General features: G+C 40.9%; 1 protein-coding gene across 2 annotated transcripts in view; it reads left to right on the plus strand.

Annotated features, from left to right (window-relative positions):
• Positions 1-850: 850 nt before the first annotated feature.
• gon4lb (gon-4 like b) overlaps positions 851-14,270 on the plus strand; it is a 45,899-nt gene continuing 32,479 nt past the window's right edge. The window contains exons 1-5 of one of the 2 annotated variants that reach the window (XM_065957578.1): positions 851-976; positions 6,025-6,175; positions 8,888-9,018; positions 12,696-12,770; positions 14,197-14,247. In XM_065957578.1, coding sequence (XP_065813650.1) covers positions 953-976; positions 6,025-6,175; positions 8,888-9,018; positions 12,696-12,770; positions 14,197-14,247 — 432 coding nt within the window. In that variant the 5' untranslated portion in view covers positions 851-952. Of the gene's footprint in view, positions 977-6,024; positions 6,176-8,887; positions 9,019-12,695; positions 12,771-14,196; positions 14,248-14,270 lie in introns of those variants that run through there. The other variant, XM_065957579.1, reaches the window with a different exon arrangement.

Here is a 14,270-nt window from a genome sequence, read left to right on the forward strand (position 1 = left end):
GGAAAGTTCTCCAGAACCAAACTGTAACAGTCAGGAAGAATTCATGGCAGAGACAGATGAGCCAACAGAAAACACTTTGGTGATACCAGCATCCATTCCTTCTCCTTTGAAAGAAACTGTAACAGCTGAAACAACCACAGCCATTCCAGTAAAGACATCGCACGTTGGTAGAAGGATAAATCCTCAAAAACGTTATTCAATGTAAACTGACATGTAAGATATACTGTATGGCATAATGTTCATGTTAAATAGAAAGGAAAAAACTGTAAAGAATAGAGGACTTGTAAGTTAATACCTTTAACCTTTAACTTAAGCTGAATGGGTAAAATGATTTTCATTGTCAGCAGTCATTCTGACTTTCTCTTTTAAAAGAAAATGTGTTGTGAACTAGGCTTAACCACTAGAGGGCGTATTAAGTGACCTACAGGGGGACATGTTCTGTAGAAGAAGCTTTCAGTAAAGTGAGCTATTTGAAAACACTTTGGCCTCTCCGTCATTATTTATGAACCAAATCACAAATTACACAACCAGTTCATTTGCCCTTGGACCAAGCTTCGAATTTAACATGACCTGGATGACTGAGAACCTACACAGACATATTTACTTTGTTAACTTATTTTATATTGATTTTAAGTTATTATAAATTATAGTTATATTTATTTTATTATCTCAGTATGCTGCTTTGAGCACTATGTGATATGTCTACCAGATTTAAACGCCTGTTTGTTCAATGAAAATGCTGAATTAAGGGATAAAAAGCCCCAAAAAACCGGTCATAACCACTAATCTGACCCAGCAGCAGAGGGCAGCAATACGCCTCCGTCCTGTCTTCCGCCTCAACCAACGAAGACGAAGAAGAGCGCTTCCGGCCGGAAGTGTTGTTGTTGTGGCGGAGTAGGGCAGCTAGTGGAAGCTAATCGAAGCTAACAGAGTGTAAATGTGAGAGTAACAGATGGCTGCCGGATTTACTCTCAGGGTGAGATCATCAGTTTTATGTTTGAATATCATATAAAGTATCCTGAACGGTTTATATTTCAGCCGTTCTTCGCGCCAGAAAACTGTACCAAGTGAAACAGCCACTGCGCATGCTCGCAGTGACTGCTAGGCTACACTTAGCTTCAGCTGCGGTTATTGTTATTTATTATTTTTAAATAACTCCGCTGACATGGAAACAACCTGGATAACTCGAGCTAACTACAGAAACACACAGTTAACACGGAATAGGGTTATTATTATTATTATTATTATTATTATTATTATTATTATTATTATTATTCACCATGCACCTTAATAACTTATCATTTAGTATTTGCCTACTTGCACATAGCTCTGTATATATATATATATATATTTATTTCTTGTTTACTGCACATAGTTCTGTTTACATCTGTTAGTCCGATCACTGTCCACTCATATCTACTCTTTTATATTTTGTATTTTAAGTTAAGTTTAAGCTTTAAGTTGTATTTAAATTGACACTTTATATTTAGGTTAACATGTTTCGTCTACCTGCACTGTTGTTAATTTATTGCTCTGTGTGCCTTTGAATTGCCCTCCAGGGACAAATAAAGTTTTTTGAATTGAATTAACAACAGGTACTAACCCTTCTACTGTGTCTCTACTGTAACTGTGCAATGTGTTGAAAACTGGTCAATATCTACACTGTTAATGCATCAGTGTAGATATAAATATTGTTTATATTCTCTATGAACGTAGCTTATTATTATTACTACTTATTTTTTTATTTTTTTTTAAAGATTTATTTTTGGGCTTTTTGTGCCTTTAATCCAGAGAGAGGACAGTGGATAGAGTCTGAAACCAGAGAGAGAGAGAGGACAGTGGATAGAGTCAGAAACCAGAGAGAGAGAGGACAGTGGATAGAGTCAGAAACCAGAGAGAGAGAGGACAGTGGATAGAGTCTGAAACCAGAGAGAGAGAGGACAGTGGATAGAGTCAGAAACCAGAGAGAGAGAGGACAGTGGATAGAGTCAGAAACCAGAGAGAGAGAGAGGACAGTGGATAGAGTCAGAAACCAGAGAGAGAGAGAGGACAGTGGATAGAGTCAGAAACCAGAGAGAGAGAGGACAGTGGATAGAGTCTGAAACCAGAGAGAGAGAGAGGACAGTGGATAGAGTCTGAAACCAGAGAGAGAGAGGACAGTGGATAGAGTCAGAAACCAGAGAGAGAGAGGACAGTGGATAGAGTCAGAAACCAGAGAGAGAGAGAGGACAATGGATAGAGTCTGAAACCAGAGAGAGAGAGGACAGTGGATAGAGTCAGAAACCAGAGAGAGAGAGGACAGTGGATAGAGTCTGAAACCAGAGAGAGAGAGGACAGTGGATAGAGTCTGAAACCAGAGAGAGAGAGGACAGTGGATAGAGTCAGAAACCAGAGAGAGAGAGGACAGTGGATAGAGTCTGAAACCAGAGAGAGAGAGGACAGTGGATAGAGTCTGAAACCAGAGAGAGAGAGGACAGTGGATAGAGTCGGAAACCAGAGAGAGAGGACAGTGGATAGAGTCTGAAACCAGAGAGAGAGAGAGGACAGTGGATAGAGTCTGAAACCAGAGAGAGAGAGGACAGTGGATAGAGTCAGAAACCAGAGAGAGAGAGAGGACAGTGGATAGAGTCAGAAACCAGAGAGAGAGAGGACAGTGGATAGAGTCAGAAACCAGAGAGAGAGAGAGGACAGTGGATAGAGTCAGAAACCAGAGAGAGAGAGGACAGTGGATAGAGTCAGAAACCAGAGAGAGAGAGAGGACAGTGGATAGAGTCAGAAACCAGAGAGAGAGAGGACAGTGGATAGAGTCAGAAACCAGAGAGAGAGAGAGGACAGTGGATAGAGTCAGAAACCAGAGAGAGAGAGAGGGCAGTGGATAGAGTCAGAAACCAGAGAGAGAGAGGACAGTGGATAGAGTCAGAAACCAGAGAGAGAGAGGACAGTGGATAGAGTCAGAAACCAGAGAGAGAGAGGACAGTGGATAGAGTCAGAAACCAGAGAGAGAGAGAGGACAGTGGATAGAGTCAGAAACCAGAGAGAGAGAGGACAGTGGATAGAGTCAGAAACCAGAGAGAGAGAGAGGACAGTGGATAGAGTCAGAAACCAGAGAGAGAGAGGACAGTGGATAGAGTCAGAAACCAGAGAGAGAGAGAGGACAGTGGATAGAGTCAGAAACCAGAGAGAGAGAGAGGGCAGTGGATAGAGTCTGAAACCAGAGAGAGAGAGGACAGTGGATAGAGTCTGAAACCAGAGAGAGAGAGAGGACAGTGGATAGAGTCTGAAACCAGAGAGAGAGAGGACAGTGGATAGAGTCAGAAACCAGAGAGAGAGAGAGGACAGTGGATAGAGTCTGAAACCAGAGAGAGAGAGAGGACAGTGGATAGAGTCAGAAACCAGAGAGAGAGAGAGGACAGTGGATAGAGTCTGAAACCAGAGAGAGAGAGAGGACAGTGGATAGAGTCTGAAACCAGAGAGAGAGGACAGTGGATAGAGTCAGAAACCAGAGAGAGAGAGGACAGTGGATAGAGTCTGAAACCAGAGAGAGAGAGGACAGTGGATAGAGTCTGAAACCAGAGAGAGAGAGAGGACAGTGGATAGAGTCAGAAACCAGAGAGAGAGAGGACAGTGGATAGAGTCTGAAACCAGAGAGAGAGAGGACAGTGGATAGAGTCTGAAACCAGAGAGAGAGAGGACAGTGGATAGAGTCTGAAACCAGAGAGAGAGAGAGGACAGTGGATAGAGTCTGAAACCAGAGAGAGAGAGAGGACAGTGGATAGAGTCTGAAACCAGAGAGAGAGGACAGTGGATAGAGTCAGAAACCAGAGAGAGAGAGAGGACAGTGGATAGAGTCTGAAACCAGAGAGAGAGGACAGTGGATAGAGTCAGAAACCAGAGAGAGAGAGGACAGTGGATAGAGTCAGAAACCAGAGAGAGAGAGGACAGTGGATAGAGTCGGAAACCAGAGAGAGAGAGGACAGTGGATAGAGTCTGAAACCAGAGAGAGAGAGGACAGTGGATAGAGTCTGAAACCAGAGAGAGAGGACAGTGGATAGAGTCAGAAACCAGAGAGAGAGAGAGAGAGAGAGGACAGTGGATAGAGTCAGAAACCAGAGAGAGAGAGGACAGTGGATAGAGTCAGAAACCAGAGAGAGAGAGAGAGGACAGTGGATAGAGTCTGAAACCAGAGAGAGAGAGCGGGGAATGACATGTGGAAAAGGGCCACGGGTGGAAGTGAACCCGGGCCTACCGCTCGAGACGAGAGTCTCAATACATGGGACGCGTGCCCTACCACTGAGCCACCAGCGCGCCCCAATTATTACTACTTTTATTATTCTATTGTAACTTGTATTTCTATTTTATTTGATATTGTAAACTTACCCTTCCTACTGATTTTTGGTGTTCATGAGTAACTGTAGTAGAGCCGGCAATATTCTACAATTCACTGAGCAGACTCTTTTATCCAAAGTGACGTACATCAGAGAGTAAGAACAACACAAGCAAGGATCTAGAAAAAAGGGAACAATGTCAGGAAGAGCAAACGATCAGCTTTGAGTCTGATTGGACACACAGGTGCTGACAGGAAGTGACCAGAGGCAAAGCACAACATTGAGGGCAGTTCTTGAGAGCGCTAATCAGTATAGAAACCATCGTGTGTGACATGTGCTCTTTTAGGAAGGTTGAAGACCAGTCGTGCTGCTGCATTTTGTATCATCTGCAGAGGTTTGATAGTGACTGTAGGAAGACCTGCCAGTAGAGAGTTGCAATAATCAATGCGATATGACCTCAAATCAATATCACCATTAATTTAACATTTTAACATGGATTATGATTAATGAACCATTATTTAGTTGATTGACGAGGTCTGTAAATATGCTCCACTATTAAAGCTGCGATCTGTTTTCTAATGAGTGAATATCTGATGAACTGTTTTCAGGTTATTTATTGAATATTTAGAACTGAAATCAAAGCTTGAAATGAAAACGACACATTTTAGTTTTAAAGTAGAAATGAACTTCTCTAAAACAGTAAAAATAAATACCTTGTGTTTCTAACAGTTTTTCCTCAGTGTTTACATTTGACTTCTTTTTGTTCGGTGTCGTCTTCCCTAAAGACAAAATGTGTCGACGGGTGTTGCTTCCATATTGTGGATTGGACATGTCGTCACGTGACTCTGCCCTGAAAATAATCCAAATAATCGACAAGATTACGTCGGTTAGAGGTTCTGAATGTCATTTAGATTAACTTTCGATTATTTGCCCCGCCCTAAACTGTAACAAACAGATTTCCCCCTGGGTTAGTTAACTCTGATCAGTTTACCCAGTTTAGTTAACTCTGATCAGTTTACCCAGTTTAGTTAACACTGATCAGTTTACCCAGTTTAGTTAACTCTGATCAGTTTACCCAGTTTAGTTAACACTGATCAGTTTACCCAGTTTAGTTAACACTGATCAGTTTACCCAGTTTAGTTAACACTGATCAGTTTACCCAGTTTAGTTAACACTGATCAGTTTACCCGGGTTAGTTAACACTGACTCCCTCCTCACCATCAGCTTAGGAGTGCCCAGTGTGGGCTGCTCCATCACTCTGGCTTCTCTCCATTAGTGCATGTCCATAGGATCCTGTTTCTGCATATGTGTGTATATTGCCTATGTGCATGATTACAAAGTGTAAAAACTGAAATTTCCCCTTGCGGGATCAATAAAGTAAATCTAATCTTTACCCGGGTTAGTTAACCGTGATCAGTTTACTCAGGTTAGTTAACCGTGATCAGTTTACCCAGGTTAGTTAACTCTGATCAGTTTACCCGGGTTAGTTAACCGGTGTGGTGTGGGGAGAACACCGAACACGGATTCTGTGGATGTGGATTTTAATATTTTTATTGACAAAAAAATTTCTTGCGACAATTATCGTTATCGTTTTATTGCACAGGCCTATCTCGGTGACTTGTTGTCTCAATGACTTGTTGTCTCGATGACTTGTTGTCTCGATGACTTGTCGCATTGATCGGTTCTCTCTGGTAAGCAGACTGTGAGGCGGCGTCCTGCAGAAGATGACATTTGTTTTCTGGAGTCTAAATCTGTGAGACTGGAGGCAGAGACCAACGCCTTAAGATGGAACAAGAAGTCTCATACAGGAAGTGAGGACGGACAAGATGAGGAGAGGAAACCTGTCTCAGGTGACACACATCAACACGCTGTAACTGTATGTTTAAGCTTAAATTTAGTTTACTTTGGACAGGTCCCCCTAACCCTCATGCTTTGGACAGGTCCCCCTAACCCTCATACTTTGGACAGGTCCCCCTAAACCTCATACTTTGGACAGGTCCCCCTAACCCTCATACTTTGGACAGGTCCCCCTAAACCTCATACTTTGGACAGGTCCCCCTAAACCTCGTACTTTGGACAGGTCCCCCTAAACCTCGTACTTTGGACAGGTCCCCCTAAACCTCGTACTTTGGACAGGTCCCCCTAAACCTCGTACTTTGGACAGGTCCCCCTAACCCTCATACTTTGGACAGGTCCCCCTAACCCTCATACTTTGGACAGGTCCCCCTAAACCTCATACTTTGGACAGGTCCCCCTAAACCTCGTACTTTGGACAGGTCCCCCTAAACCTCATACTTTTGACAGGTCCCCTTAACCCTCGTACTTTGGACAGGTCCCCCTAAACCTCATACTTTGGACAGGTCCCCCTAAATCTCATACTTTGGACAGGTCCCCCCCTAAACCTCATACTTTGGACAGGTCCCCCCCTAAACCTCATACTTTGGACAGGTCCCCCCTAACCCTCGTACTTTGGACAGGTCCCCCCTAACCCTCATACTTTGGACAGGTCCCCCTAAACCTCATACTTTGGACAGGTCCCCCCTAAACCTCGTACTTTTGACAGGTCCCCCCTAAACCTCGTACTTTGGACAGGTCCCCCTAAACCTCATACTTTTGACAGGTCCCCCTAACCCTCAAACTTTGGACAGGTCCCCCTAACCCTCGTACTTTGGACAGGTCCCCCTAACCCTCGTACTTTGGACAGGTCCCCCTAACCCTCGTACTTTTGACAGGTCCCCCTAAACCTCATACTTTTGACAGGTCCCCCTAAACCTCATACTTTTGACAGGTCCCCCTAAACCTCATACTTTGGACAGGTCCCCCTAAACCTCATACTTTGGACAGGTCCCCCTAAACCTCATACTTTGGACAGGTCCCCCTAAACCTCATACTTTGGACAGGTCCCCCTAAACCTCATACTTTGGACAGGTCCCCCTAACCCTCATACTTTTGACAGGTCCCCCTAAACCTCATACTTTTGACAGGTCCCCCTAACCCTCGTACTTTGGACAGGTCCCCCTAACCCTCGTACTTTTGACAGGTCCCCTTAACCCTCGTACTTTGGACAGGTCCCCCTAACCCTCATACTTTTGACAGGTCCCCCTAAACCTCATACTTTGGACAGGTCCCCCTAAACCTCGTACTTTGGACAGGTCCCCCTAAACCTCATACTTTTGACAGGTCCCCTTAACCCTCGTACTTTGGACAGGTCCCCCTAAACCTCATACTTTGGACAGGTCCCCCTAAATCTCATACTTTGGACAGGTCCCCCCCTAAACCTCATACTTTGGACAGGTCCCCCCCTAAACCTCATACTTTGGACAGGTCCCCCCTAACCCTCGTACTTTGGACAGGTCCCCCCTAACCCTCATACTTTGGACAGGTCCCCCTAAACCTCATACTTTGGACAGGTCCCCCCTAAACCTCGTACTTTTGACAGGTCCCCCCTAAACCTCGTACTTTGGACAGGTCCCCCTAAACCTCATACTTTTGACAGGTCCCCCTAACCCTCAAACTTTGGACAGGTCCCCCTAACCCTCGTACTTTGGACAGGTCCCCCTAACCCTCGTACTTTGGACAGGTCCCCCTAACCCTCGTACTTTTGACAGGTCCCCCTAAACCTCATACTTTGGACAGGTCCCCCTAACCCTCATACTTTTGACAGGTCCCCCTAAACCTCATACTTTTGACAGGTCCCCCTAAACCTCATACTTTGGACAGGTCCCCCTAAACCTCATACTTTGGACAGGTCTCCCTAAACCTCATACTTTGGACAGGTCCCCCTAACCCTCATACTTTTGACAGGTCCCCCTAAACCTCATACTTTTGACAGGTCCCCCTAACCCTCGTACTTTGGACAGGTCCCCCTAACCCTCGTACTTTGGACAGGTCCCCCTAACCCTCGTACTTTTGACAGGTCCCCCTAAACCTCATACTTTGGACAGGTCCCCCTAACCCTCATACTTTGGACAGGTCCCCCTAAACCTCATACTTTGGACAGGTCCCCCTAAACCTCATACTTTGGACAGGTCCCCCTAAACCTCATACTTTGGACAGGTCCCCCTAACCCTCATACTTTGGACAGGTCCCCCTAACCCTCATACTTTTGACAGGTTCCCCTAACCCTCATACTTTGGACAGGTCCCCCTAACCCTCGTACTTTGGACAGTATAATAATATTTAAGGCAAACACTGCCATTATGTTTGTATTTATATTAAAAGGACTCAAACATATTGTAAGGATATTGAGAGTTCTTCCTCAGAGTGACTCTGCTCTCTCACAGCCACAGCGTACCGACCGGCTAACCGCTAAGCTATTCTCGTAGTCTTTCTAGTGTTTCATTGTCTTTCACATGTGTGCAGGAATACAGGAAGCAGAGATACAATACGAGAGGATACGAGGATCACAGATTCTGGGTTAGATTTCAAGGGTTGAAACAAAAGAATGGTTGAGATCAAGAAAATGTGACACCCTCATAAATATCATAGATGTTTCTAAAAGGTGAAAGGTGAGTGCAAAGAGCCAAATGTTTTACCATGAAATGATGTCTTTCTTGGCTCAGGTAGTGGGATGGTGGTCACCATGGAGACCAGTGACGACAGTGAAGATGAAATGGGACGACTGGACATTGACCTGGACATGAAGTCCAAACAGCATAACCTGACATCGAGCAACGTGCGCTCCATTCTGCATGTAAGCTGTAACATGTTAATATACTCTACACACTGTAACATGTTAATATACACACTGTAACATGTTAATATACTCTACACACTGTAACATGTTTATATACTCTACACACTGTAACATTTTAATATACTCTACACACTGTAACATTTTAATATACTCTACACTGTAACATTTTAATATACTCTACACACTGTAACATCTTAATATACTCTACACACTGTAACATTTTAATATACTCTACACACTGTAACATGTTTATATACTCTACACACTGTAACATTTTAATATACTCTACACACTGTAACATGTTAATATACACACTGTAACATGTTTATATACTCTACACACTGTAACATGTTAATATACACACTGTAACATGTTTATATACGCTACACACTGTAACATGTTAATATACACACTGTAACATTTTAATATACTCTACACACTGTAACATGTTAATATACACACTGTAACATGTTTATATACTCTACACACTGTAACATGTTTATATACTCTACACACTGTAACATGTTTATATACCCTACACACTGTAACATGTTAATATACTCTACACACTGTAACATGTTAATATACACACTGTAACATGTTAATATACTCTACACACTGTAACATGTTAATATACACACTGTAACATGTTTATATACTCTACACACTGTAACATGTTTATATATACACTCTGTAACATGTTAATATACGCTACACACTGTAACATGTTAATATACACACTGTAACATGTTTATATACTCTACACACTGTAACATGTTTATATACTCTATACACTGTAACATGTTTATATACTCTACACACTGTAACATGTTAATATACTCTACACACTGTAACATGTTTATATACTCTACACACTGTAACATGTTTATATACTCTACACACTGTAACATGTTTATATACTCTACACACTGTAACATGTTAATATACTCTACACACTGTAACATGTTAATATACTCTACACACTGTAACATGTTTATATATACACACTGTAACATGTTTATATACTCTACACACTGTAACATGTTAATATACTCTACACACTGTAACATATTAATATACACACTGTAACATGTTAATATACACACTGTAACATGTTAATATACTCTACACACTGTAACATGTTTATATACTCTACACACTGTAACATTTTAATATACTCTACACACTGTAACATTTTAATATACTCTACACACTGTAACATGTTAATATACTCTACACACTGTAACATTTTAATATACTCTACACACTGTAACATGTTTATATACTCTACACACTGTAACATTTTAATATACACACTGTAACATGTTTATATACTCTACACACTGTAACATGTTAATATACACACTGTAACAGTTTAATATACTCTACACACTGTAACATGTTAATATACACACTGTAACATGTTTATATACTCTACACACTGTAACATGTTAATATACTCTATACACTGTAACATGTTTATATACTCTACACACTGTAACATGTTTATATACTCTACACACTGTAACATGTTTATATACTCTACACACTGTAACGTGTTAATATACACACTGTAACATGTTTATATACTCTACACACTGTAACATGTTTATATACTCTACACACTGTAACATGTTAATATACACACTGTAACATGTTTATATATACACACTGTAACATGTTTATATACTCTACACACTGTAACATGTTAATATACTCTACACACTGTAACATGTTAATATACTCTACACACTGTAACATGTTAATATACTCTACACACTGTAACATCTTAATATACTCTACACACTGTAACATGTTTATATATTCTACACACTGTAACATGTTTATATACTCTACACACTGCAACATGTTTATATACTCTACACACTGTAACATGTTAATATACACACTGTAACATGTTTATATACTCTACACACTGTAACATGTTTATATACTCTGCACATTGTAATATGTTAATATACACACTGTAACATTTTAATATACCCTACACACTGTAACATGTTTATATATTCTACACACTGTAACATGTTTATATACTCTACACACTGCAACATGTTTATATACTCTACACACTGTAACATGTTAATATACACACTGTAACATGTTTATATACTCTACACACTGTAACATGTTTATATACTCTGCACACTGTAATATGTTAATATACACACTGTAACATGTTAATATACTCTACACACTGTAACATGTTATTATACTCTACACACTGTAACATGTTATTATACTCTACACACTGTAACATGTTAATATACACACTGTAACATGTTTATATACTCTACACACTGTAACATGTTTATATACTCTACACACTGTAACATGTTAATATACTCTACACACTGTAACATGTTTATATACTCTACACACTGTAACATGTTAATATACACACTGTAACATGTTTATATATACACACTGTAACATGTTTATATACTCTACACACTGTAACATGTTTATATACTCTACACACTGTAACATGTTTATATACTCTACACACTGTAACATGTTTATATACTCTACACACTGTAACATGTTAATATACACACTGTAACATGTTTATATACTCTACACACTGTAACATGTTAATATACACACTGTAACATGTTTATATACTCTACACACTGTAACATGTTTATATACTCTACACACTGTAACATGTTAATATACACACTGTAACATGTTTATATATACACACTGTAACATGTTTATATACTCTACACACTGTAACATGTTAATATACTCTACACACTGTAACATGTTAATATACTCTACACACTGTAACATGTTAATATACTCTACACACTGTAACATGTTTATATATTCTACACACTGTAACATGTTTATATACTCTACACACTGCAACATGTTTATATACTCTACACACTGTAACATGTTAATATACACACTGTAACATGTTTATATACTCTACACACTGTAACATGTTTATATACTCTGCACATTGTAATATGTTAATATACACACTGTAACATTTTAATATACTCTACACACTGTAACATGTTTATATATTCTACACACTGTAACATGTTTATATACTCTACACACTGCAACATGTTTATATACTCTACACACTGTAACATGTTAATATACACACTGTAACATGTTTATATACTCTACACACTGTAACATGTTTATATACTCTGCACACTGTAATATGTTAATATACACACTGTAACATGTTAATGTACTCTACACACTGTAACATGTTATTATACTCTACACACTGTAACATGTTAATATACACACTGTAACATGTTTATATACTCTACACACTGTAACATGTTTATATACTCTACACACTGTAACATGTTAATATACTCTACACACTGTAACATGTTAATATACTCTACACACTGTAACATGTTTATATACTCTACACACGGTAACATGTTAATATACTCTACACACTGTAACATGTTAATATACTCTACACACTGTAATATGTTTATATACTCTACACACGGTAACATGTTAATATACTCTACACACTGTAACATGTTTATATACTCTACACACTGTAACATGTTTATATACTCTACACACTGTAACATGTTAATATACTCTACACACTGTAACATGTTTTACACACTGTGTGTAATGTGTGTGCTGTGCGTTTCTTTCAGGAGTTGATTACCCATGAGCATGTGGTGGCCATGATGAAAGCGACTATCAGAGACACTCAGGACCTGCCTATGTTTGTGAGTTTGATGTTTGTTTGTTTATTGATGTGAATTCTCTCCATGTAGCTTAAATGGCGGCCTCTGGTGATTCAAGATTTTTATTTGTCACATGCTCATACAGATGTGCAGTGAAATGTAAAGACTGTTCTGCAAGGCCATGCAATAAACACTCAAAAATGACTAATGCACATACAGTAATGTAGAAATATAATGTAAAATTAAACAAAGAAATATTGAAATATAGCAAATGTAAAAAGTGAAAACTTTCCAGGGTGTCAAAGTGCAATGTGCAGATTGGAATGTGTGGTTTGTGTGCATCATATAGTCACAGTTCTGTTTTATTTTTAACTGAGGAGAGTGGAGTTAACAGTCCGGACAGCCTGAGGAAAGAAGCTCTTCCTGAGTCTTTCTGTGTTCGCCTTAATGTGTCGAAGGCGCCTGCCAGAGAGTAGCCACATAAACAGTCTGTTAACTGGATCACTCATGATCCTGTTTGCCCTGGCTGTGCTCCTCCTTGTGAAGATGTCCTGGATGGTGGGGAGTGTTGTACCCATTGTACGCTCTGCTGACTTCAGCACCCTCTGCAGGGCTCTTCGGTCACGCCCAGTGCTGTTCCCGTACCACTGGGTGATGTTTCCAGTCAGCACACTCTCCACCGCTCCGGAATAAAAAGTCTTCAGGACCTTCACAGAGACTTTGAATTTCCTCAGCTGTCTGAGGTGATAGAGGCGCTGCCTCGCCCTCTTCACCTGACTGTCTATGTGGGTTGTCCATGTTAAATCCTTAGAGATGTGCACCCCCAGCTACTTGAAGCTGCACACCCTCTCCACCAGCGTCCCATCAATTCTTAGTGGGGTGTAATCCCTCTGCTGTCCTCTCCTGAAGTCCACAATCAGCTCCTTGGTTTTGCTGACGTTCAGGAGCAGGTTGTTGTCCTGACACCACTGTGACAGGTTTCCAACCTCCCCTGTATACGTCTGCTCATCATAGTTGCTGATGCGACCAACAACCACGTGTCATCTGCAAATTTCACCATGATGTTGGAGTTGCTTGTGGCCACACAGTCATGTGTGTACAGGGTGAAGAGCAGGGGGCTGAGGACACAGCCCTGTGGTGCTCCGGTGTTGAGGGTGCAAGAGCTGGAGGTGTGTCTGCCCACTCTGACCACCTGGGATCTGTTTGTCAGGAAGTCCAGGATCCAAGCACACAGGGAGGTGTTAAGTCTGAGGTTGATCAGCTTGGAATGGAGGTTGGCGGTGACTATGGTGTTGAAAGCTGATTTAAACACGTAAGGCCCTGACACACCAAGGAGGCCGTCAGCCTTTTTTTGGAACAACAACGGTTTATTTATCAGCGTTCTTCCTCGTCCTCTTCGGGTTTCCCCTTTTTGGAATGACAATTACAGACTACCTCAGACTAATCTCATCTCTTTTTTTCCCTTCAGGAGCCAAAGATGACTCGTTCCAGACTGAAACAGGTTATCCAGCTGGGACAGGTGAACTCCACATTCCACAATGC

This window comes from Labrus bergylta, chromosome 8, assembly GCF_963930695.1.
Source record: "Labrus bergylta chromosome 8, fLabBer1.1, whole genome shotgun sequence".
In the NCBI taxonomy this organism is placed as follows: domain Eukaryota; kingdom Metazoa; phylum Chordata; class Actinopteri; order Labriformes; family Labridae; genus Labrus; species Labrus bergylta.